This window comes from Scyliorhinus torazame, chromosome 13, assembly GCF_047496885.1.
Source record: "Scyliorhinus torazame isolate Kashiwa2021f chromosome 13, sScyTor2.1, whole genome shotgun sequence".
In the NCBI taxonomy this organism is placed as follows: domain Eukaryota; kingdom Metazoa; phylum Chordata; class Chondrichthyes; order Carcharhiniformes; family Scyliorhinidae; genus Scyliorhinus; species Scyliorhinus torazame.
This window is the reverse complement of record NC_092719.1, coordinates 68,254,320-68,281,745: the sequence shown is the minus strand read 5'-3', so window position 1 is coordinate 68,281,745 and position 27,426 is coordinate 68,254,320. Positions and strand designations below refer to the sequence as shown.

General features: G+C 42.8%; 1 protein-coding gene across 1 annotated transcript in view; it reads left to right on the top strand.

Annotated features, from left to right (window-relative positions):
* Positions 1–26,381, top strand: part of lmo3 (LIM domain only 3) — a 68,624-nt gene extending 42,243 nt beyond the window's left edge. Inside the window, exons 3-4 of the mRNA XM_072471731.1 lie at positions 12,690–12,815; positions 25,568–26,381. Coding sequence (XP_072327832.1) covers positions 12,690–12,815; positions 25,568–25,673 — 232 coding nt within the window. The 3' untranslated portion in view covers positions 25,674–26,381. The remainder of the gene's footprint in view (positions 1–12,689; positions 12,816–25,567) is intronic.
* The last annotated feature ends 1,045 nt before the right edge of the window (positions 26,382–27,426 follow it).

Below are 27,426 nucleotides of genomic sequence, written 5' to 3'. Positions count from 1 at the left end.
TATGGCATTTATCCTTCCACAAACATGTTTGACTTTCAAAAAAATTTAAATTGCAGAAAGTTGATGCCTTTTGAGATGTCATGGGAAGACCAATAAATACTCCAAAGTTTTAAAGACTGCCAGTACAAAAATCTTTTGATTCATTCTTGCAGTGCACAAACCTCTGTGTGGTGAAAGCCCAACAGAATTACAAAGCCTCCTATCCACCAAGCATTATATGTTGCCCTTGTTTCGAACTCCAGGAGCCAGGCGCGTTTTCCCATGTGTGACTAATGTCCCAGGTTGCTAGCTTTGATCGTGCCAAGAGGAGATGTAAAATTTATTTTTCACTTTTCATAAAATTGATTCTGGTGCCAAGCCCCTTAACCAATGTCAGTCAGTCAACTTGGGTCTCCAACTACAAATATTACTGGTTTAAATTTTGCTTAATTGAAGTTGTGCGCCCTTTAGAAAAGTCTGGCGCCCTTAAGTGTAGGCATTGTGCTAATGCTGAAAAGCTCTGATTAAAGAACTGTTTAAATCATTTTGTAATTGCAATATGTTGTGACTAAAACTGCTGCATACTAATTTCAGAACTGTGGTACAATTTATTGCCTAAATATCCACTAATAGAATGGGGTGAGTGATTATCGCAGTGCCTCAACCAAAACAAAGAGTCCACTAGCGTCTTTTGTGCAAATGCCTGTGTGAAAATGCTCAAGGTAAAAACAAACAACTGCACCTTGTTCAAGGGGTGGGGCTGAAAAGCCATTTTTTGTTTGGTTAGTTGTAAATGAAAGTAGTGGAGTGGGGGCAGAAGCAAGTGCTCTTCGATCTGCCTCCGAAGAACTGTCTGCAAGAGCATTCATTGACTTGCAGCTAATTAAATCAGGTTTCTGCATCTCCGCACCCAAGTTTGAAAGCTGACAGTTTGGTAAAATGTACTCTTGTAAGGTTTGCCCTCTTAGGAAAAGGGGCAATAATTCATCATTAGGATATCAGAGTCCAGGTGTAGATGAAAACTGATGGAGCCTCCAGTGAGGCCCAGAATGTGCAAGAAGGAAGAGAATTTTATCTGAAGTGCAATTCCCTGGTCGCAGCAGAGAATAATTAAGATAATATTGCTTCAAGAGTTGTTTAATGATTAAAAATCACATATGCAGAATCCATAAATTGGAGGGCAACAAATTGGAAGGATGGAGCTTCACGAGATCGCCTGGCAGAGCTGTGTTCTGTGCAGCGCACTGGAAATCGTACTAGCAGAACGGCAGCTGAAGAGGCCACGAGAGACTAGGCTTATTCCAAGGACTTTGTTTAGATGCAACAAATCATTTGTCTGTTATTAACCCAGAGCTTGTAATTATGCAGATTGCCATAGATTTTCCTCGGCCTGGAAGTTAGATTGAGGGTTGTTCACACTATAGCAGGCAGCTCAGGGCTGGCCATGCATTACTGAACTTGCCACATTTATCATGTTGACTGATGGCAGGAGAAGCAGGTCTCGGGTCCCAGTGGTTAATGTAGTGGGTAATTAACTGTCATTTGCCTAGTAATAGGCTGATGATCAATGGTTTGTGTGGAAACAAATTCTAATCAGGTAGCTGATAAATGCTTGGGGAACCAGAGCAATTTAAATGGGCTGGATCGGGGAAAAGGGGACTGCGGATGCTGAAATTTAATAACGGAATTAATCTTTTTTTTTATTTTGAGGCAAAATGGTTTTTAAATTGTTCCAAATTTTATGAAAACAAAGTAGTTGAATGTGTCCTGAAGCTGTGAACCTATCCTGGGATGGGCTATAATGCTAAGCATAGAGTTGCTCTTCCCTTTTATCCCAAATCTACTTTTTTTAAATAATAGTACATGCCAGCTGCATGCTTCAAGCTGTACAAAATGGGATCAAATTTGGATTCTAAAATAAAGTATTTTGTTATCTGACATTGGATTCTATAGACAGTATTTTTTTTTTTGATCGGCCGCATCCTCTTGACAACCCCCACTGCCAAACCCCAGACAATCTGTTTTGGCAAATATTTCACAATTCAACGACTTCAATACATTGGCCTAGGATTTGCTGTGAAAATCAGTGAGTTTAATGACACTCCCATTATTACTGTGCAAATACTTCAATTTTTAGAGGGAAAAATTACGAATTGCATTGGGTGGTGTGCGCCATTCTGTTGTTAACCTCGTGACAACGGCAGGTCACAGTCCCAGTGAGTGTCGGAAGTTGCTGCATTGTCCTGCAAGCGCTCACCACCACCCCCTACAGGGCAATTGGGGATGAGTGGGATTTTAAAAATTAATCTAGCCAGCAACGCCCATGTTCCATGAAAAAACTTTAAATTACAATTTGTGATTTTCTCAGTATTATTTGCAGCAGGTCTGCAGTTTCTTAGTTGAGTTAACGTTTTAGTTGAAGGTCCTGTAACGCACATGATTCTCAGTAAGCTGTGAAGCTTCTTGTAGTTAAAGGTTGTATTTTTGGGTGAACTTAGAACAGGTAGGGATGTGGGGGAGTCCTTTTCCTGCGTTCCAGGTTTTCTGTTTATTACCTTGGCTGTTTAGGTGGTTTGGAATAATGTCTGCAGAACAGCTGTTTTTATTGTAAAAGCTAGTACCATGTGATTTGTATAGGTTCAAAGTCCTCCTTCCAAACAAAGGATGGTGTTGATTACACATGCTGTGACTTTTGACACCTCGTAATTCACCCATTTTGTTTTGATGAGGGCCATCATAATGATGGAAAGTTGATGGGATCCGTTCACATTCGTCCAACACATTTGTGAAACTATTATTCTTTGGTTGATGATCCAAAGCGATGTTTGAATTCCCTCCAGGGCTCTGAATGTCCATATTTGAGTATTTGCTTGAGACTCTGGACTGTTTGAAGCTCAATGTCGTCAGATGATTTTCACCTGTTTTTGCTCGGGGTTTTTTTCCTCAAAGCTCTTTATATACTGGAACATTCCTCCTCAGTTTTTGATTTGTCTCTAATTCACACTCCATTATTCCTACTTCTTAGAACCACACTGTTAAAAAGATGGGCTACACAACCCATCATTCAGCAAGGTCCCAGATGTTCTGTTGCTTTCTATGTGCCATTGCTACTTCAAGCAATTTGTGGAAACCTTTTGATCTTAAAAGGGGGGGTGTAATCTAACAAAAGAAAATTCCAGGCTTTAGTCTTAATTGATTGTGATACTGAAAATCATGTACATGTCTTCTCATCTTCACTACCTGTACCACCATTACTTAGAACAAGAAACTAATGAAATAATGGCTTAATTCACTCAAATTATGGTAGATCCCTCCATGTATCCATTTCACCAGTTCAAGTGACAGATCAGGCATTATTGGTGCTTTTAAAGTTATTTTATAACATTATGGAAATTGTAGAGAAGACATTAAAAAATTGGATTTTGGCTTTGGAAGCCCTGACACTGAGGCAGCAGATTTGGACTGCTGCAGTGTTTATGCACAAATCGTGAATGGCTGTCCTGGTCCGTGTGGAGGATTCAAAATGAGTTCCTAACATTAGAAATCTTTCAAAAAGGGAATGAGTGGTTGGGAAATTTGGTGTACTGTCATTTCCGAAAGAAGTGCAGCTGATATTTGGGAGTGGAGGTATGTGACCACATGTGGAACAATAATTGCCGGATTATTTGCAGCCAGATATGATTATGGCGATGGTAAAACAAGTAACCACACTTGCTATGAATGTGACCTGCTGACTAATCTCCTGCCTGAGATGACTGTGAAAATGCTCCCCTTTTTTATGAGGGAGGGGATTTGTGAACATTAAGGTATACTCGTGGACTGAGCATTGTGCTTGGCACATGATAATGCTTGGGCATGATGCACTTTCAAGTTGCAGCTTGCCATTGGAAAACCTGGCATATTTTGAGAAGACCTCATCCAAACCCATAGCAGCACAACCCTAGCTGCATGGTATATTTATGCTGGATTGACTGCAAGTTGGGTGCACCCATGCCACTACGCCTGAGAACTACCACTCTGAACTGGTACTCTGCTGACTAGTTTTCGTTGTCATTAATTGAGGGAGCAGGTTCAAATTGGAGAAATTACAAGCGCTCCAATATTCTAGAGGTGGTGGCCAATGCTGTAAGAGTAAGGGTCAGTCAAACATCAACTTTGGAGCTAATATTTTTCCCTATTCACTCACTCTGAAGCCATACTTGCAACAATATCATAAATGATGCAAGCTTTCCTTGAAGACCTGACTTGGAAATTGGGTCTAATTTCTGATGGGTGCAGTTTGACAGTTTTCATGATTCCTCACAACCTCAATCGCCAACATTTCCCAAGCAATTGCTAATTTACATGCATTCCAATGAACAGCATTGGTTAAATCCATGGACAAGTGAGAGGCAGCAAGTGGTATTGGGCGAGTGGCTGTTGTGAAACTCTTCATATTCTGAAAAATGCAGCTGTGTGGTAAAATTAGATAGCAATGTTATGCTGTAGGGAAATGAGATAACCTATCCATCAGTTATCTGTTCAATAAGTGTTAACTGATATTGTGTTCCCTATCCTAGCCTGTGGTGCTGATGGAGATAGAAACGGAGAACTGTGTCCTTGACTGCCAGCAAAGGTGACATTGTTAGCTTTCTGTGAAGTAAATGATCTGTTCTGCCACTGGCTCTGTACACTGCACAACCTTTAAGTTATCTCCACCCCTTGGTCATTGCCAGTTAAATGAGTTGAAGCCTACTGCAGCATAAAGGTAGCTCTGGCTGTAATTTCTCCAGTTACCATTCACATGCATTTGGGAATGTTGTAAAACCGACTCCAATCATTCATTTTAGCGACATGCTGGGCAGTTCGAGTTCCATAGCTTGTACTTGGGATGTCCTGCTAGCCCCTTGATTTGTTTTTGTGTTTTAGTAACTTTTGTTCCCACTCTAATCAGCTCCTCCTATTACAAGAACACATTGAACAATTCTCATTTGGATATCCCAAACATCTATGTAAATTTCTTTGTTTCGAAAACAAAAGCATGACCCTCCACAAAAGCAACCGGAGTAAGGCAGTGGGAACACTTAAATAAAAACACACACACACCTTTGTGCTTTTGAATTCCTTCACACATGGAACTTCTGAGTCGGTGAGCAGACAGACAGGGAATGAGGTTGCCAATTGAGTGGAAGTTCTTGGGGGGCATTGCTAATTGGATGGCAATTTTGCTGCCCCTTTGACACAGCCCAAGCTGGCAAGGCTATTTCTGCCAATTCAAATTTAGATGCCAGGTTTAAGCGTTTTTAAATCTGTGGCCTTGGAGCTGATTTCCTCGCTTGGGCTAAATGTTCCAGGTCATTTTTAACCCATTGAATTAGTTCAATTGACTTTAGTCCTTTTTTATAGAGCAGGTTTAAGGAATATCGCTACTGTAATAGAGAACCAGATATGCTTGGGGTCTAGTTAGAGGTGACTTGGTACTATTTATAAAGTGCATTTCACATCAGACTTGAAGCGTTTTGTGTTCAAAAAAGTATTTTTGAGAAGTGCAATTGTATCTGTTCTGTAGGCAGAGTAAGTTACCACAAACACCGATGAGAAATAACCAACGATCAAGTCCTGGTTGGGTAACAGTTTTCAGAACCCCCCCCCCCCAATCAGTCTGCAAACGTGACACCAAGCTTTCAGTGGCCAGCCATTTTAATGCTCCATTTGATCTCCTGCTGATCAACATCAGCTCAAGGAACAGCAACTTGTCTGAATAGGCACCTTGGGAGCTTTCCAAACTCTGCATTCGAGTTGAACAATTTCGAGTTGAACAATTTCAGACCGTAACTGCCACCACAATTTTGTTGCCTTATCCTTGCATGTTCCAATCTTGTCCAGAATTAACAAATGAGCTCAGAATCTGGGAAACCTGACTGGATATATTTCCAGTTGGCTCTGAGAGAAGCTTGCTAGCATCAATTTGGAAGATTTTTTCCTCCATGGGTAGGTGTGTGGTGATGCAGGATACTTCAATCCTCCTGCAAGGTTCCAACAAGCTGCTGTGGTGACCTTCACAGTCATTGGTAAAATAATGAATATGGTTGACTGTTCCTGCAGGTTTTTTTGAAACAGCTCATTTTCAAGTGTAAACCCCTGTGGCTGAGTTGGACCTATTGTGTGCTATCTGGGAATAATAATACTTGGGCACTCTGATCTATAAGTAAATGCCCTTCCCCATGTACAATTAAGTATGGTCAACTTTAACTTGCAAAAATTGACTCTTTCTAATGTTATTATTTGCGGTTGTCCCACTGGAATATATTTAACTAAAATTTGATTGGCTGTTCTAATTCCATCAAGTGCAGGATCCGTAATTCGGTGAAAGAAAGATTTCTGTTGCGTTGATCAAATGTTTTGTGGGGGAAATTGTAGAAATAATCTGAGAAGCTGATCTGCAGGGCTCAAGGTTGGATTTTGGCATCATGTTATTTGATTATATTCCAAATGGGCGGCACGGTAGCACGGTGGTTAACACTTGCTTCACAGCGCCAGGGTCCCTGGTTCGATTCCCGGCTTGGGCACTGTCTGTCTGGAGTCTGTACGTTCTCCCCATGTCTGTGTGGGTTTCCTCTGGGTGCTCGGGTTTTCTCCCACTAGTTCGGAAAGACGTACTTGTTAGGTGAATTGGACATTCTGAATTCTCCCTCTGTGTACTGGAACAGACGGCGGAATGTGGCGACTAGGGGATTTTCACAGGAACTTCATTGCAGTGTTAATGTAAGCTTGTGACAATAATAAATATGATTATATCCGCTTAAAATGTGTGGTGCAATTTCCATTCCCCAAGTATGGCCGCATTAGTTGGCACAATGCAGAGCAGAAGGAGAAAAGATCGAGACAGCTTAGCCATAGTGCCAACATAAATAGGCATTCCAGGTATTTTCACTGCTCAAAATGGAGGAAGGTCTTTCAAAGTTGCCTTGATGGAAAACTTGTACCAGGGAGCTCTCAAGGTAACCATGTGACTTCTAGAGGCGGGAATAGATGAAGATATGATGCACCCCTCTGCCCCAATATTGGAAAAGCACATTGTGACATAGTTGTGTTTTTGTGTACATCTTAGGACTAGATTAAAGGAGAGTTTTCAAAAGGTGGACCTATTTTCTAACACTCGCGTCATTCAATTTGAAAGATTGAATCTGATGTTTCTAATGATTTGGGTCAAGTGCAAACCCTTCTCAGAACGGATCTGGTCTGAAAGCGTTATGTTTAGTATTAAGCTTCTAATTGAAGTAATCTGCAAAGATTTTGGGCAATGAATGATGCTTTTCTTCATTGCAGTCACTTGGGAGTGAGTTTCCACCAAAGGCACCAGATTTTCTGGTGAGTAGCTAGACGTGCAGTCCGAAAAGGTTGCAGGTTTGCACCCTGTTTTGTGCTCTGGTTAGTTGACTTCTGCCGTACTGAAATGGGGGCACTTCAACTGACCTAGACTCCTTTTTTGGGCTGGGGGAGAGCAATGGGCAAAGCTTGCTGTAACTGTTTGCTCATAGGATGAGCCCTATTGAAAAAGGACGTTGCAACTGTGCCAATTGTGTCCTTGGTCAATGCCTTTCATGGTCCCCTTTGACCAATGCTAAGTGCTTTTGCGGAGAATGGATACTTGTTGAATGCACTGTTGCCATCTAAGCATTTTAGACAGGAAGAAAATTAATTGCAGATGAAGTATAGTATGGTGGCAGTTAGCGTTTGAGTGTGAACAGAGCGAAAGAAGATAGTTTGCTTTGTTCACTTAGAAATTCAGTTGGGGGCATTTTTTGTTCTGTATCCATCCAGATAAATATATAATGTTGTCTCCTTTTCTAATTTGCTACTCCGCTTTATTATTCAATACAGTGGCATGTTAGATGAGCAATGACATGGCTGACTACTTTTAATATTCATTTATTTCACTTTGTGGTCCCAGCACTGCTGTCCAGTTGGTGAAACCGTGAAATTGCTACCTTGGATAGGCAAGATGGCTGAATTCAGCTTGTTTATAACCACACTTTATAGCAAATGATCAAACTGCTAACAGTATATGCAAGAATAAAGTTGAGCTTTTTTTCCTTTTTTTTTGTTTCCACAATGTGCTGGCAGTTAGGCTACATGATCAAAATGCAAACAGCTAATTTCACTAACTAATTATATTCTGCAGTATATGCACCATATGTTTCTCAAGACTGGAGGTGCTGTTGTGGCCCATTTCATATTGCAATGCTCCCCAGTGTAATGATGCCTGTTCTATGATTACAATTACCAGTACAATCGGGGGACAGCTGGAAAATTGCCACAACCATTCAATGCAGGCCCTCCAATCTCCTTTGCTGTGGAAAATGTGCATGGAGACCTCCGTAAAGAGATGTATTTTTGTGCGTTGATCCCAGCCTCGCTAGCAAACCTTGCAGCCCAGAGAAGCTATAAAATGTTACTCAATATTCTGCAACACCCCTCAGCTGAACATTCTCTAATTAGGGTAACTTTACGAGACTCTCTCTCAGTATGGAATGCTGCTAGCTGGAAGCACAGGTTGGACATGGCTCTTATAACACAGAACTATCCCTACACCCTCGGCCAAATCTAGCCCATAGCAGTCGGCAAATCCTGAGTGGCAATTTACTGAGCTAAGTGTGCAGCCTTGAAGTGCATCTCCCTATCTTATAGCAGTGCACCATTTCTCCTTTGTACTTTCTCAATAGAGTAAAACATATTTGCAGAAATTGAGGCATTTCTATATAATTTAACTAAAACATTTAAAATCATATCAAGTTGAGTGCCAATTAGACCGTAAATGGACCATAATGCCTACATCAGATCACATTACTAATTCTCAGCTCTGATTTGTTTTAATTTTGACCAAGAAACTTGAGCTTGTGAGAAATGTGCTACCTGAAAGCTCTTCGCAAACAGGTTTTATACTTTCCCTGCTCTCAGGAAAACCCAATGTCATTTTCTTCACAAGTCTGGACAGGTCACTCCAGTTCTGGGTATACAACGGACAAATCGAAGGTTAGTGCTGCATCCACATTGCAAAAACTAACCAGCCTTTTTGTCTTTAAAACATTACTGCACAGCATCCGAGAATAACTTCCACCCAATCTGCTAGGTGGGTGCTTTATCCAGGAGATCAAATGTTGAGAAAAGGCATGGTCAGCCATAGTTTTCTGTCCTTTTTTTAAATATTTTCCAAAAATTATGGACTGTCCATATGTAGTTCCTTGGTACCCGAAACAGAAGGCAATTAGATGAATGAGGGCCGAGGAGGCTTTGAAAAGGAAAGGATGTAAGAAGTGGCTAACGGAGGCTGAGTGCAAAGATTGAACAGCAAGTGATGGAGCTTTGAGATTTGAAGGGCAGCACGGTGGCCTAGTGGTTAGCACAGCTGCCTCGCGGCGCCGAGGTCCCAGGTTCGATCCAGGCTCTGGGTCACTGTCCGTGTGGAGTTTGCACATTCTCCCCGTGTTTGCGTGGGTTTCACCCCCACAACCCAAAAATGTGCAGAGTAGGTGGATTGGCCACGCTAAATTGCCCCTTAATTGGAAAAAAATAATTGGGTAATCTAAATTTTTTTTTTTAAAAGAAAAAAAAAGCTTTGAGATTTGAGTCTCTTAAGCAGACGGTGAGCAGAATTGTGATGGCTTCGTCTGTGCTAAACTGTAGAGAGCTCTGGTTTATTGACAGTGTTTCACTCGTAATGTAACCAAACATTAATCTCTGCCTTGTGTTGGGAGAACTTTTGAAGACTTACCAAATACCACTGATGGGCAAACTGCACCCTTCATCTTTTTGGGTGGGCTTTCATATTAGATGAGACATGGTAGCACAATGGTTAGCACTGTTGCTTCACTGTGTTCTAACCCCAGGGTTCCAGGTTTGATTCCCGGCTTGGGTCACAGTCTGTGTGGAGTCTGCACGTTCTCCCCATGTCTGCATGGGTTTCCTCCCACAGTCCAAAGATGTGCAGGTTAGGTGGATTGGCCATGCAAGATTGCTCCTTAGGGTGCAGGGGTTGGGTGAGGTTACAGGGATGGGGTGGGAGACTGGGCCCCGGTGGGGTGCTCTTTCAGCACCATGCTAAATTACCCTTGGTGTCCAAAAAAAGGTTTAGGTGGGGTTACTGGGTTACATGGATAGGCTGGAGGTGTGGGTTTAAGTAGTGTGCTCCGTCCAAGGGCCTGTGCAGACTCAATGGGCCAAATGGTCTCCTTCTGCACTGTAGAATCTGAGACCATGCAGTCTGCTTGATTGGCACCTCATCCATCACAGTAAACATCAAGTCCCTCCACCGCTGACACATCGTATGTTCCATCGACAAGATGCAGTGCAGCAACTCGCCAAAGCCCCTTCGACAGCACCCTCCAAACTTGTGACCTCTACCACCCTAGAAGGACAAGGTAATAATGACGGTAACATCACCTGCATGTTCCCCTCCAAGCCAAGTGCCATCTCAACTTCAAAATATATCGCCGTTCCTTCAGTATCGCTGGGTGAAAAATCCTGGAGCTCCCTTCCTAACGTTTGGTATACTTGCACCACATGGATTTCAGCAGTTCAAAGAAGGCAGCTCACCACCACCTTCCCAAGGGCAATTAAGTGCAATTCGGGATGCCCATATCCCATGAATGCATGTAGAAAAAAAAGTTACTTATGAGGGACATGTCTGCTTGGACTTACTTTTGTAGTGAGTGAAGGAATAAAGAACTTAACTGTACATTAGCTTTAAATAGCAAAACAACAGGGCCTAGGTGGCATGGTTGTGCAGTGGTTAGCACTGCTGCCTCACGGCACCAAGGACCCAGGTTCGATCCCGGCCCTGGGTCATTGTCCATGTGGAGTTTGCACATTCTTCCATGTCTGTTTGGGTCTCACCCCCACAACCCAAAAAGATGTGCAGGATAGCTGAATTGGCCATGCTAAATTGCCCCTTAATTGGAAAAAAACACAACCTTCCCACCTTTAAAGCTCTGGATTAATTTCCTATCCTTGACCTCTTCTCTGTTGGGTGCCTTCAGTGTCTCTGCATCTACCTTGCTGTCTGACATGTGCGGAAGTCCTTGTGCTTGTAACTTTCTATCCTGCTCCTTAGTGATTTCTGGAGACTGCCACTAGGAGGCAGCCTCTTATCTATGATGTAGAAGTGATATATTCTCTACAGTATAAAGAGTATACCTGTTTCATATGATGGTGGAGAGGGGAGAGAGAACACTGTGAGGATAGCCACACCTTCCAGAACCTCCTGATTGCAATGTAGGAATAAATAACATGGGAGCAGCTGGGATGAAGTGGCTCAGTTGGAGAAGCATATGATGGATGTGAGATTATGATAGATGAGGAGATTTTTCTCCTTTTTTCTTTTGTACTGGTTTCTAATATTTTGTTACAAATGACATTGGTAATTTTTGTTCATCTGCCTGGAGTTACATATTACATACCCAATGCGGTATGTGATGCTTCTGGCAAAGCTGTGGTTATAATACTTCCTTTTTATAGGGTTGGATGTGGGGTTTGCTCCATCACTCTCTGGGTTAGAGGTGACTGCTGCTTTTTGTTTCATTTGTCAGCAGTAACCACCCTCTCCTTGTTCCCCACACACAAATAATTACATATTGGCAGATGAGTAATTTGGCTTGGTATGGCCTACTTTGTCGTTTTATATCCAAATAAGCTACTGTTTCCCATGGCACCCTGTAGAGATGTTGGTCTTTTTAAATGTAAATAAGAATAGTATTTACTGGTGCAATATTAAAAGCAGAGTTGGCCAAAGCTGTTATTGCAATAATGGGGTGTTGGAATCGGAACCATATGGAAGCACTAACTATCTCCAACTGGTTTGCTATATGAGTTACCATTATTAAGGTCAGTGATTCATATACTTGCTTTGGAGGTAGTTATTAAGAGATCATTGTCAGTGTGTCAATTTCTCCTAGTGTTGTTCCCCTCAATGACTGAGATAGTTTACTCTCTCTGACTAGAATCCAATGACTGAGAGCTTACGTTCAAAGTTGAATGGCCAATGACAGAGAGCTTAGACTCTCTGACTAGAATCCAATGACCGAGAGCTTACGCTCAAAATAGAATGGCCAATGACAGAGAACTTGTACTCAACGTAGAAAACGTGTCATGCACAGTCATAACCGTTTTTGAATGGTAACATTCAGCCCATTGTCGATGCCGGTACATCGAGCTATCCAATTATTCCTGCTTTGTCCCAGCCCTAGAAATTTCCACTTGTGTTTGTCCAATCCCATTACTGCTTCCAGCACCCTTTCAAGCAATGGATGATCAATCTTATCTTGCTGCATTCATATATTTTTTTAAAATCTCATTTATTGTCCCTTTTTTTGGTTCTTTTGCCAATTAGCTGTGACCTTTGGTTACCGATCAACTCCCTTCATAAAATCGGGCACCTCTATTAAATCTCCCCTGATGCAGTCTGTTTTAATCTCCAGTTTCTTTCTGTATAACCTGCATCCCTGGTGTTACTTGAGCCGAGCACAAGGTGTGATTCGAGAAGCATATGGAGTTGTGCTCCATTGGACGCGTGGACAAGAGTTGAGTAGAGGTTTTCTACCAGGGTTGGGAGGAGGGTTGCAAATAGACACGGTGCTGCCTTTGACAGAAGGAAGGAGGCATGTTCTCGCTGTGCATTTGCTCATGATGCTGATTTTTATTTTTGTGTTGGTTATTTCTTCTGCATTTTGCAGGTTGTTCGGTGTGACGGGGAATTGTGCGGCATGCAGCAAGCTGATCCCTGCCTTTGAGATGGTAATGAGAGCCAAGGACAATGTTTATCACCTGGACTGTTTTGCTTGTCAGCTCTGTAATCAAAGGTACAGTTTTTTTTTTTTTGATCAAAACGCCATGTTGTCGATGATGCACATGGAAACGCAATTAGTTAAAAGAATGTAACATCTGTTACTCACTGTAAATTCATATCATTTTTCTGAAACCCATCTGCTTTATATTAAATTTTTGACGATAGAAAATGTTGTCCATTAATCACCTCAAAGTCTGCCTTGACTATATAATTCCACCCCCCCCCCCAAAAAAAAAGCAATGAGCATTCTTCAAGCAACTTAATATGCCAGAGTTAACAGCATAAAGTATTAATTGAAAAATTCATTCTGAATAATCAATAATGTTCATGGGGTTAAACAAATTAATAGTAAAGCATGTTTAAATAGTGATGGAGATACCAGTACTTGCCAAGAAGCCAGCTCCGCACATTAATAGGAAAATTCATTAACGTTTCCACAGCCTTTGGGGGCCTTCCTGCCAACTGAAAGCCCCTGAGGGTAATAATAGTATTGAAGTCTATAAATATGTAAGATCTAATATAAAATGATACATTGAAGAATGTTTGTTCATTAGCTTGTGGCTGAGGTGCACGTATATTAAATTAATATTTTAGGAAATGAATGAAAACAGTATTGTATTTTGATCATGAAATTGCTGTTTTCTTGGGAAATTGAAATCATTTGACTTTTTCTTAATTGGCAGAAAGGTAGCAGGTAAGACACCGAGCTGCTTCTGTGTTGGTGTTATTGTGTAATGTTTATCAATATTGAGAGAGAATTTTCCGCTCTAGTAAGATGGGAGTGCTCGACTTGGATAACTAGCTTTTGGCTGGTCTGATGGCAGGGAAAAATGGGTAAGGTAACTACCTCAACAGAGCTAGTTTGGCCATTGTGTTTGACTGCACAGCATGGTGGGAGGATTCGCTGCTCCGGGATGCAGGGGACATTGGCTGCACCATCCATGCCACAAATTAAACCAGTCAATGATCTACCATTTGGCACTATGCAGTGCATGATGGGGCTCTGATTCAGTAAATGATTCTTATTTTGGTGCACGGGATAATTGATGGGCAAGTCTCTTTGCAGGCAAGCAACCTGTATCTTTAATTCAAGCAGAAGAATCCAGACTGTACAGGAGAAATCACTTTGCTAGTCTGTGCGGTGGAGTTTAGAAGGATGAGGGGGAATCTTATTGAAACTTGCAGCATACTGAAAGGCCTAGATGGAGTGGTGAACACAGGTGATCCTTTAAAACTGAGATGAGGAGGAATTTCTTCAGCCAGAGTGTGGTGATTCGGTGGAGCTCTTTGTCACATGAGTGTCTTTTAAGACCGAGATAGGTCGTCAATGTCCTGATGTTCATTCTTTTAGGGAGGGGGGGTATGCAAGGATCCATCTGATTTATTCCCCTTATTTCCCCTTTCTTTCTTGTTGCTGTTCTTATTTTGATCTATGGATGATTAATGGACATGTCTCATTAAGGCAAGAAGTGTCTTTAATTCAAACAGAAGAATCCAGAAGTTACAGGAGAAATCACTTTGCTAGTCTGTGCTGGTTTGAACAGGAGACCACAGACTTGTCGGTGGCGAGATGGTTGGGACTCAGTTTGATTGATTGGCTGGTGGCCAACGAATTGGCCCAGAAGGCCGCACGGACAGTGATTGGATCATGTCCCAATGGAATGCTTTCTAGAGTCTCAAGGAGTTTGCCCTGATTCTAGCAGCCCACGGATAAGAATTGGCGAACTCTCTCTCCTGAAAAGCTGCTGTGACTGCTATCTCTCTCTCTCCAGAAAGCCTGCTGTGAGGGCTATATTCCTCAAACAGAGGCCTGAGTACAAACCACGGAGTGAAAGCAAAGTTGAAGAGAAGCAAGGTGCTTCTCAAAGCTGTGAGTACTGCATTTATAATCTACAGAGAACCTGAATTAAATGATTCTACAGAGAAGACCATTCCAGGCTGAAAACAAAGACAAGCTTGCTGTGAATAAAAGTATGCTAAAAACCATCATCTGAAACAACTCTTTTTCCTTTCACTTTTACCCCTTCACCCTTCTGTTTGTCTGTCTTTGTGTATGTGTGGAAGGTGGGGTGCATGTTGGGTAAGAATGAGTTAATAGTTAACCAGTTGTGTTTGCTGCATAGTTCATATATTTCTTGTGATAAATAAACAGTAGTTTGTGTTTAAACTTAAAAACTTGGTGACTATAATTATTGGGCAGCCAAGGGCCAAAGACTTTGGGTATTGGTTAATTCATTTGTGTTGAGTCCGGGACCAGTGGGACTGGAATTGACTGCGCACTTGCCCCGGGTTTGGTATCATAATTATAATTTGGGGGCTCGGGTCAGAGATCTTCGGAACAGATGGTGAAGTTTGGGTTACAGTATACATTTAAAGATTTGTAGTGATGTAACAGGATGGCTCTAAAAGCTGCTAAGCATTTTCTTCATGTGGATAACTTTATTTATTTTATTTTTTTTAAATTGGGTATTCTAATTTTTATTTTTAAATCTCTGGTTTATTTAAAAGAACTTCGCAAAGCCTAAGCCAGTCAAATTGATAGGTGAATTAGAAATAGAGGTAATGGATAGAGCTAGAAAGGAGAAGATAATTGACACATTGCTCAGTTTTAAATTTGCCTGCATCGGCTCCATTCCTCTTTGCTGCATCTCCATTTCTCTTCCTTTTTGCTGCATTTCCAGTTGTTTCATTTTGTTGCTGGATTTTAGTAATTCTACAGATTGTTGTCATAACCCAGGCTGTGTTGCTGGCATTTCTTTCAAATTTAAATTCTGAGCAATCTTGAGCAACAACCTATGATGATCTGAGAGAGGTCATTCTCTTCAACCATCTATAAGAGAAACCCATGTCGAAGACCAGGAGGTGAAGACTGGCAGGCAGCAATTATAGCTTTATGAGCTCATCCATAAATTTAAACCTTTTTTCCATCACCCCCATAATTCTGAATAGGAAGTGGGAGAGTGAAAAGAAGGCAGGTAGCCGAGGTAAAGAATGGATTACTGGGAATGTCTGCAATAACGAATGATGGACTGCATGTGTTTCCCTGGCGCATCAGCTGTCTCTTGTTTTAAAAACATTTGCATGTACTTCTATATTGAAATTTTTGCCTGATGAGGATATGGCGAGTATTAATGTATACAGCTTGTAGAACTGAATGATTATTGCATTTCACTTGCTCAATCTACTTCTCTGCCATTTTTCTTGGGTTCTTGGGTTTCGAAGTCCACTTTTGGTTATCACCTAGCACTAAGAAATGAATTGGCATGTGAAATTGGTGTTTGTCTTCCCCTTTTGTTTCTGACACTGAAGAGTATCATCTCCTGAGTGTAGAACAATGGAAAAACAGCTTCTCTGGATATTTGAGGGCAAGGTTCACAAAGCCATTTCTAAGGATGATAAAACCATCTATGATTGCTTGTCCAGACCGGTCAAGATACATAGTACTACATTACTGAGATCAATAATTGCTCAGCGTGGTGCTTTGGAAATCTGGTCCACTGCTCACTAATTAATGATGGCTCAGGTCGGCAATCTGAAACTTGCTCCCTGGTATTTGTAGCTCTTGCTCAACTGCAAGGTACGTGCCACACCCAGTGCTCTTCTGATCTTCTGGGGAAGAGGTGGTGGTGAAAGAGTTAAAGAACCGTTGCTGCAGACCTTCCAACATTGACAGCAGCTTGGAGGACAGGAGTGCTGGACTCCTCCATCATTGCGGATGGGGATTTTTGTGGCGCCTTCTCCTCTAGTGAGTTGTTTAATTGTCCACCACCATTCCTGGCTGGATGTGGCAGGACTACATAGCTTAGATCTGATGCATTTGTTGTGCAAACGCTTAGCTCTGTCTATTACTTGCTGCTTATGCTGTTTGCCACACAAGTAGTCCTGTGTTGTAACTTCACCAGGTTGATGCCTCATTTTTCGGTATGGCTGATGTTGCTCCTGACATGCTCTTCTGCACTCTCCATTGAACCAGGGTTGATCCTATGGCTTGGTGGTAATGATAGATTGGGGGATCTGCTCAGTCATGAGATTGCAATTTGTGATTGAATACAATTCTGCTGTTGTTGCTGATGGCCCACAACACCTCATTTATGCCCAGTCTTGAGTTGCTAGATCTGTTTGAAGTTTATCCCATTTAGCACGGTGGTAGTGCTGCACAAAACATGCCAGTATGCTTCACCCAATGCCGGTGTCTATGTATTTACATTGTGTACCTTGTGTTGCCCTATTAATTTTGTTTTATTTTCATGTACTAAATGATCTGTTTGAGCTGCTTGCAGAATTGTACTTTTCTGTATTGAGTGACAATAAACAAATCCAAATGTGAAGGACTATGCAGTGGTCACTTACATAAGAACATAAGAACTAGGAGCAGGAGTAGGCCATCTGGCCCCTCGAGCCTGCTCCACCATTCAATGAGATCATGGCTGATCTTTTGTGGACTCAGCTCCACTTTCCGGCCCGAACACTTCTACCGATACTATCATGGGCAGATGCATCTGCAGCAGGCAGATAGGTGAGGATGAGGTCAAGTATGTTGTTCCCTCTTGTTGGTGTTCTCACCACCTGCTGCAGTCCCAGTCTAGCAGCTATGTCCTTCAGGACCTGGCCAGCTCTGTCTGTGGTGGTACTACCAAATCACTTTGTATGGCCGACCAGCAGTCTCTCCCGCTCCTGCCACCAGCCATTGATGTGTGGGAAGGATTTTATAGATTGATTTTTAACCTGTTTTGACTGCATTGTAAATGCACCTTCCTTGGCCATCAAGTCCTGGGGTAGAACTTAAACCCAAAGCTTCTGGCTCAGAGACAGGGACACTACCACTGCACCACAAGACCTCTACAATAATGTACTTTTTCAAATTAGTCTTTCAGAACCCCACAACATAGAACATAGAACAGTACAGGCCCTTCGGCCCACAATGTTGTACCGGACATTTATCCTAATCTAAGATCAACCTGACCTACACCCCTTCAATTTACTGCTGTCCATGTGCCTGTCCAAGAGTCGCTTAAATGTCCCGAATGACTCTGACTCCACCATCTCCGCTGGCAGTGCATTCCGTGCACCCACCAATCTGTGTAAAGAACCTACCTCTGACATCTCCCCTATACCTTCCTCCAATCACCTTAAAATGATGTCCCCTCATGACAGCCATTTCCACCCTGGGAAAAAGCCTATGACTATCCACTCTATCCATGCCTCTCATCACCTTGTACACCTCTATCAAGTCACCTCTCTTCCTTCTTCGCTCCAGTGAGAAAAGTCCTAGCTCCCTCAACCTTTCTTCATAAGACATGTCCTCCAGTCCAGGCAGCATCCTGGTAAATCTCCTCTGCACCTTCTCCAAAGCATCCACATCCTTCCTATAATGAGGTGACCAGAACAGGACACAATATTCTAAGTGTGGTCTAACTAAGGTTTTATAAAGCTGCAGCAAAACCTCACGGCTCTTAAACTCAATCACCCTGTTAATGAAAGCCAACACAACATGCGCCTTAACAACTCTATCAACCTGGGTGGCAACTTTGAGGGATCTATGTAGTGGACCCCAAGATCCCTCTGTTCCTCCACACTTCCAAGAATCCTGCCTTTAACCCTGTTTTCAGCATTCAAATTCGACCTTCCAAAATGAATCACTTCACATTTATTTAGGTTGAACTCCATCTGCCACTTCTCAGCCCAGCCCTGCATCCTATCAACATCTTGTTGTAACCTTCAACAGTCCTTAACACTATCTACAACTCCACCAACCTTTGGGTCATCGGCAAACTTATTAACTCACCCTTCCACTTCCTCATCCAAGAAATTTATAAAAACCACAAAGAGCAGAGGTCCAAGAACAGATACCTGCGGGTCACCACTGGTCACCAACCTCCAAGCGGAACCATCCACTACCACTCGCTGTCTTCTTTCGGCCAGCAATTCTGTATCCAGGCAGCCAAATTTCCCTGTATTCCATGTCCCCTAACTTTCTGAATGAGCCTACCATGGGGAACCTTAACAAATGCCTTACTGAAATCCATATACACCACATCCACTGCCCGACCTTCATCAATGTGTCTCATCACGTACATAGTACATAGTGCATAGAATATACAGTGCAGAAGGAGGCCATTCGGCCCATCGGGTCTGCACCGACCCACTTAAGCCCTCACTTCCACCCTATCCCCGTAACCCAATAACCCCTCCTAACCTTTTTGGTCACTAAGGGCAATTTATCATGGCCGATCCACCTAACCTGCATGTCTTTGGACATCGTCAAAGAATTCAGTGAGGCTTGTGAGGCATGACCTGCCCCTCACAAAGCCATGCTGACTATCTTTAATCTAACTTTGATTTTCTAAATAATCATAAATCCTATCTCACAGAATCCTTTCCTATATTTTGCGCACCACAGACGTAAGACTGACTGGTCTGTAATTCCCAGGGATTTCCCTATTCCCTTTCTTAAACAGGGAAACAACATTCGCCTCCCTCCAATCATCCGGTACTACTCCAGTGGAGAGTGAGGACGCAAAGATCATCGCCAAAGGCGCAGCAATCTCCTCCCTCGCTTCCCATAGTCACCTTGGGTATATCCCGTCAGGCCCAGGGGACTTGCCTATCCTGATGTTTTTCAAAATTTCCAGCACATCCCCCTTCTTAATATCAACCTGTTCTCGTCTATTAACCAGGTTCACACTGTTCTCATGAGCAACAAGGTCCTTCTCTCCCAAGTGTATACTGAAGCAAAATATTCATTTAGGGCCTCCCCCATCTCCTCAGACTCGAGGCACAAGTTCCCTCCACTATACCTGATCACGTGTCCGTAGTCACATGTTCTGTGTTACTATTGTCTGGCACTTTGTTCTCTTTATCCTGTTTGTCCATTTGCTCCACTGACCAGCATTGTGCAGCCTGGCTGAAAGAACTGAGGGCAGGATTCTTCAACCCCCCCCCCCCCCCCCCCCCCCCACCCCCCGTCGGGTCGGAGAATCCCCAGGGGGCAGCGAATCCTGCCCCACCGCCCCGACGCCAGCTGCCGTATTCTCCGGTTCCGTTTTTCGGGTGGGGGCGGGATTCCCGCCACGCCATTCGAGGGCCGTTGATGGTGACCCCCGGCAATTCTCTGGGCCCCGATGGGTAGAGCGGCCGTCCATCTTTGGCCAGTCCCGCTGGCGTGGGTTACTTGGGTCCCACATGGCGGGACCTGGCAGATGAGAATGCGTGGCCGGTCCTCGGGGGAGAGGAGTGGGGGGGGCGGGGGGGCTGCTCACGGTGGCCAGGCCCCCAATCAGGGTCCACTGATCTGCGGGCGGGCTTGTTCTGTGGGTGCACTTCTTTCTTCTGCGCCGGCCCCTGTAGGGCTCCGCCATGGCCGGCGAGGAGAAGAGAACCGTCCACACGTGCGGCAAGATACGCCGGCCGGTAGGCACATGCGCGAGATCACGCCGGCCCTTCGGCGCAGGCGCGAACTCGCGCAACCCTTCGGCGCCAGCAGGGGCGGCGCCATTCCCTAAGAGAATTCCACACTTTTGGGGGCTGTTGACACCGGAGTGGTTGATGCCGGTTCACCTGCCGGCGTGGGGACTTAGTCCCTGGAAAGGAGAATCCTGGCCTGAGTTTCGGTACTTGAGACATTTTGTACCTGTGGTGATTAGGTGGCCATTTTATTTTGTTTTATTTTATACTGATTTTAATGGCTGTTGAAAAATGTAGCAGAATTATTGCAAGTGAGTCAGGATTGACTAGTTTTCATTCAGTCCTGTTCATGAAATTATGTTGTGCAAATTTTCTCAACCAGCCATTTTTGCCCATGAATGTGACTCGGTCACATGGAAGTTCTGTTGTTTTGGCCAATATTTACCCTTCAAACCAACATCACTGAAACCGATTGATCACTCTATCATTCTACATAGATACATAGAAGATAGGAGCAGGAGGAGGCCTTTTGGCCCTTCGAGCCTGCGCCACCATTCATCACGATCATGGCTGATCATACAACTCAATAGCCTAATCCTGCTTTCTCCCCGTAGCCTTTGATTTCATTCTCCCCAAGTGCTATATCCAGCTGCCTCTTGAATGTATTCAATGTTTTAGCATCAACTACTTCCTGTGGCAATGAATTCCACAGGCTCACCACACTTTGTGTGAAGAAATGTCTCCTTATCTCTGTCCAAAATGGTTTACCCTGAACCCCTGGTTCTGGACACAACCATCATTGGTAAAATCTTGCCTGCATCTACCCGAGTCCTGTTAGAATGTTATAAGTCACATTGAGATCCCACTTTATTCTTCTGAACTCCAGCGAGAACAATCCCAACCTAGTCAATCTCTCTTCATATGACAGTCCCACCATCCCTGGAATCAATCTGGTAAACCTTTGCTGCACTCCCTCGAGAGAAAGAACATCCTTCCTCAGAGAAGGAGAGCAAAACTGCACACAATACTCCAGGTGTGGCCTCAACAAGGCCCTGTACAATTGCAGCAACACATCCCTGCTTCTATACTCAACCTCTCGCAATGAAGGCCAACGTACCATTAGCCTTCTTTACCGCCTGCTGCACCTGCATGCTTACCTCTCGCTGCACACTCCCAATTTACAACCATTCGAGTCGTAATCTGCGTTCCTGCTTTTGCTTCCAAAGTGAATAACTTCACACTCCACTGTGAAAACATTTTCTGCCACCTTTTCCCAAATGGCAAACAAATATTTGTGTAGTTGCCTGTTGTAATCAAGTCCTTTGGGACATCCTGAGGTCTAGAGTTAGTATGTAAATGCAGATTTTCTTTTTTTGATACACTATCTTGCCCAAAGAGAGAATGGGTACTGGCAGGCAATGTAGAACCCTGCTATCTGGTGTGCACCATCAGTGAGTGAGTCCATTGGCTTCCAGCATTCATTCTGAAAATGTAGTCCTCTGGCCAGATTCTGTCTTGCTCAATGGGAATATTAGGCATGGAATTGTGGGCGTGTTCTTCTAACTTGTGGCTTCACTGAAGCTGCCCCTTGAGTTGCAAAAAACACACTACCCAGTATGATACTACATTGTACAGGCCGGTAAAATCCCTGGCTTGTGCCAATTTGTCTCGGCCAGCGACTCGAGCCCCGTCTCTCTCTTCTCCCAACGCACCCCCAGCCCTGTTGTCTCTTCATACTCCTTAGAGCTCTGGTTTACAACCATTCTTATGCAGATCATTTTAGCTTTCTAATAGGGAATTTTGAGTGTTTTTAATTCCAATTAGGGTCTGTTTTATACTTGGCCGAAGCAGTCAGTCTGCGACGTTTGTTTAAGGCTGAGAAATCGCAATTGCAAGATTGTCGTTGCTAATGAATTCCTGCCTTTGCAGAACACACAAGAATAGATGTATTCCCCAATCCATCCCAATTTTGAAGACGAGGGGAGTCTTCCATATGCCTCAAAGTTGCTGTTCACCAGATTGTACTTGTGTCCCTTGTATCACTCTCCTTCCTTCCAATTCAAACATTGGGTCTGCTGTCTATACTATTTACTTGCTCGTTCTCATGTCCCCCTTCCACATCCACCCTTCAACAACAACCATCCTCCTTTCATGGCTCATGCCATTCCTCAACTTGATCGCCATCCCCCACCTGAGGTTTGGCATTGTCTGCAAATTGAACCAGTATCCATTGACATTTTATCTGGTCTCTTAACATTCCTAAACATAACTGCAAGGGCTCCCCTGGGTGTTACCACTATTAGCTATGGCTTCACAAAATAGTGAGAGCTTGGGAACGGTTCTATTCCTTTTTCTTTGTTTAATTCATGGTGTGCAGGTGTTCCTTCTGAAGCCAGACAATTTGTCCTTGCAAAGATGGTGGTGAGCTATGACTTTAAATATAGTGACTTGCTAGATCTTTTCTGTGGTAAATTCCCCAGCTGCTAAAATAGGGGGCAGGACTCTCTCACCCTGGAGCCCGGCCGGAGAATCGCCAGAACCGGCGTGAATCGCGCCAAGCCGCCCCGATGCCGGTCCGCCGATTCTCCGGAGCCTCTGCTGTGGCCTGGCCCGCGACTGGGGCCTACCGATCGGCGGGCTGGCCTCGCGGGCTTGGGGCCTCTTTTCTTCCGCGCCGGCTCCTGTACGCCATGTTGCGTCGGGGCCGGCGCGGAGAAGGGAGCCATCACGCATGCACGGTAATCGTGCCGGTCCCACTGCGCATGTGTGGGATGGCGCCAGTGCCACTGCGCATGTGCGGACCCCGCGGCACCCATCTGACACCCGGATTGGCAGCTGGAGCGGCGTAGGTCGCTCCACTGCCGTGCTGGCCCCCTGTAGGGGTCAGAATTTCTGCTCCTGTGGCCATGTTGACGGCGTCGAGAAACGTGACGGTGTCGACACTTAGCCTCAGGATCAGAGAATCCTGCCCAGGATTTGAAATGGTTCACGCCTCTGGATTAATAGCTCAGTGACACAACCACTGCAACCATTTTCCCCGACTTGCAGTGCTTGCTTTGACCAGAAGAAGGGCCCTGTACAGTACAGGTTAATGCAGTAATGAGGCTCAATTGCAATGGCATCCATGATTGAATGACTGTCTCACTCCGGAAGCTTGCAAATACTAAGTAGGTATATATGTGAAAGCTGCCACTTGAGATGCAAGAAGTCTTACAACACCAGGTTAAAGTCCAACATGTTTGTTTCGAATCACTAACTTTCAGAGCGCAGCTCCTTCATCAGGTGAATGAAGAGGTGGGTTCCAGAAACATGTATATAGACAAGTCAAAGATGCAATATGATACTTTGAATGTGAGTCTTTGCAGGTAATTAAGTCTACAGGTCCAGATAGAGCAACTGGAGAGAGGGATAATCCCAGGTTAAAGAAGTGTGAATTGTCTCAAGCCAGGACAGTTGGTAGGATTTTGCAAGCACAGGCCAGATGGTGGGGGGAAATGTAATGCGACATGAATCCAAGGTCCCGGTTGAGGCCGTACTCGTGTGCGGAACTTGGCTATAAGTTTCTGCTCGGCAATTCTGCCGAACCCACCTCTTCTTTCACCTGAGGAAGGAGCAGTGCTCAGAAAGCTAGTGATTCGAAACAAACCTGTTGGTGTTGTAAGACTTTTTACTGTGCTCACCCCAGTCCAACGCCGGCATCTCCACATCACTGAGATGCAAGGAAGGCAGTTGGGAAGGCAAAAGAGGTTTTCTTGGATTAGGCAAAAGTTACAGTAAAATGCAGTGATGTTGCACAGGTCAGGAGCCCTTGATAATTGACCCCCCCCCCACCCTATCTAGAGGGTAAAACTGAATTACTACTTCTCTTCCTCCATCATCGCTCAACCTACATTCAAATCTGAACATTCATATATATTTATCAGTTGGATTCTACAATGCCATCCCCATCAAAATATTCTCACAATTTAAAATCTAACAATATGAAGCAATATTTACAACTTCAAGCAATACAAAGCTGTTGGAAAATGTCACAGCTGAACAGTCTCTTAATCATAGTCACAGCCTCTGTTCAAAAATATTTTGGTTATCAAAGTCGACTAATAGTTTGAGATATTTCACATATTGGACTGAGGTGAGAATGAACGCATAGATTTTCGAACAAGTCTTGTAAAAAATGCTGCATCAGTGGTATTTCACAGATATTGTGTAGATTGAATAATGTGGCACGCTTTCTGAATTAAATTTACATCAAGCGATTTTGAGATGGATTGAGCACATCAGAATCTAGATGATCATTTAATACAAATTGAGTAGCAAAACCAGGCAGCTATAAAGTGTAAGGTTGACACCAAAAATAAAATCCAACTAATTTGGACGAAATGTCTTTATTCGTGTGATTACAAAATGGATCAGTACCACGAGTAGGTGAGGTGACGATCTGGTTTCACGTTTTAAATACATCGATGTTAAATACTTGAGGGAGGTTATCCTGAGAGGATTAGGAGTTGGATGAACCAAGATGGCTGGAGACTTGTGGGGAGAATAAAAACCCCTACAGATATTCTGGGCCGAATGGCCTGTTTTTCTGTTGTACATTCGATGCAAGTTTAGTTCTTCACTTCCACAAAATATATGACCTTAAAAATTGATGCCAGAAAGATTGAGTTGTTTGCAAATGTAAGTACAATATGATCCAGATTTTTATGAATAAGGTAGGAAGCTCTTTACCCCCAAAAATGTCGTTTTTTAAATCTCTGCTCTTCAATTCCAATTTGTGTAGTGGTGGAGCAAATGCAGAAACTCGTTTGAGGAAGGACTAGGTTCACAATTTGTCTGGAATTAATATCAGCGAATGTTTCTAATTCAACACTGGAGGATCACAGAACATTGTGTTGCGTTCAATATTAAATCTAATCTGTTTAACATTATTACCAAAGGGAATTCTGGCAGAACATTGGAACATCATCAGTAAACAGCTTGCTAAATAACAAAAGTCTGCTATTCAGGGTCACCTGGGTTGCTATGTGTAATTATGCGTGGTTTTGCTGGATTTGGTAGAGTAGGCATTAGAGCTTCTGAAGGTTAAATTGATACGGTCAAAAGTACTGCAATTTGCTTAAAAGCCTCCAGTTTGTGCATACTTGAGTTTTATATATTAGACATTTTTTTTTGTTCGAATCCACGCCCAACATGCTGCCAAAATGTCTTGGCTCAGTGAAGTAGTTCTCGAAGTATAATAGCAATGTATGGGCAGATTATATGCTAATGGCTTTTTATTTCTATTTAAAGACACTCTCTCTTTTGAGCTCTCCTGCATATTCACCACACTTATTTATTTTATATTTCCTGTTATCTCTTCAGGTTTTGTGTTGGAGATAAATTTTTCCTCAAGAACAATATGATTCTGTGCCAGACAGACTATGAGGAAGGTTTGATGAAAGAAGGCTACACATCCCAGGTTCGCTGATTCCATGGCCACGTGTGTCAACTTAGTTTTAAGCACTAACTTCTGTACTGTTTACTTAACATGTAAATATGAATTGAAACAGGAACTAATAGAATAGACATACAACAGTATCCAGAGCTGGTGGCCATGTTTGGAGTATGGTGGGAGGAAAACGGTATATAGTTATTTTGTTCCTGTTCTAAGTTGAATGTCTCTTAGACCCTACTGTATATATTGAGCTTTGTCATGAGGGAATCGCACTCTTTTTTTTGTTTGCTGCTTACAGTTTATAATTTTGTTTGTGTCATTTGGCATGAGATGTTTATTTTGGATGACTCTTGTATATACTATATTGTAATATTTGAAGCACAAATGTAATACAGTTTTATTGTGTTAACATTTGTGTTCATTCCTTTGTTTCTTGGTACTGTTGCATTTAGTACAATCAGTGTTCAGATTTATTGTATAACTATTATGCTTTCTGTATTAACTATTTTAACTGAGCTGTAACTTTCTATTAAAATAATCAAACCGCAATTCTATGCACTTTAATTTGTCTGCCAATACAATGTGTTAAAAATTTTGGAGACCTAAGCGTAGCCAAATATATAATCTCGCACTTCGAGGTTGGCATTAGAAATTACCGTTAACTTTGCCAGCAACTCTGATGCAAATGTTTTGTCTACCAGATCAGAAACCCGTTTGTTCAATAAACCATTTTACACCATGGTTTTGTGGAACATGAACTTTTTTTTTCTCACTCTCTTCTTCCGAACTGGAATTGATGCATTTTCCTGTTAGCGCACGTTTTACAGTGTCGCCCAGACTGCACAAAATCTAGATCGAAGCAGCATACACTTCTGATAAGTTACTATATTGAGAAATAGTTTAACCTCCAAAGGGTTTAAAGAATGGAAGCTTGTTTTTCTTTGTATGTTTTTGTGACTCTTTTGATGTACCTCGGTAATGACTAGCAGCTGAATGACTGACTGTAATCTGCAATTTGGCAGCCCTTAACAGGCAGTTTAATGGCTCTGAAGCATTAGTCAACTTTATTCTGCTCTTGATAACTGCGATCTTTAAAATAACTGCAAATATGTGCTTTTAAAAAGGTACATGACACACAAAACAAATTAGCCTACAAAAGCAGCTCAAGGTTGATGTAGATTAATCTGTTTCTGTAAAAAAAAATAGTCAAACACACTTTTGAAAGGAACCAAATGCTTCTAACATCTGAACTCCAATTTGTGTTCACAAAAACATGCATGGGGTGGTATTTAAAAAGTTGGGTATTGGTTGCACATTTAAAATAATTGGATTTGGGTTGTTTCATTTAATTTGACTCCATGCACATTTAGTAATAGGAAAGGGACCACCTACCAACATCTGACATTCTGAATACCATTGGCATTCAAATTAGTTCCAGATTACTTTAAGGACCCTGGTTCTACAAGGATATCAACAATATGTGCTGATTTATATGGTAGAAAATATATCTCTTAGCACTTAGCTGCCTTGTAAGTACATCAAACATAAATGTTCCCAGTATGCTCTCCGGAACATCAGCTATGTTGCATTGTCTGTAAAGATTTGTTTAGCAAAATGGAAACATTGTTAATGGGATAGTCTAACTTGCGGCCAGAGTAGGGAGAGTAGCAAATGTGTCCGTTAAACTGTGGAAATATTCCTTTTACTCTGGGCTTGAAGTGCCGAGTGGAAAAGTTCCCTATCCTGACGAGAAATTTACACTCGCCCATCATCTTGCAAATTTCTT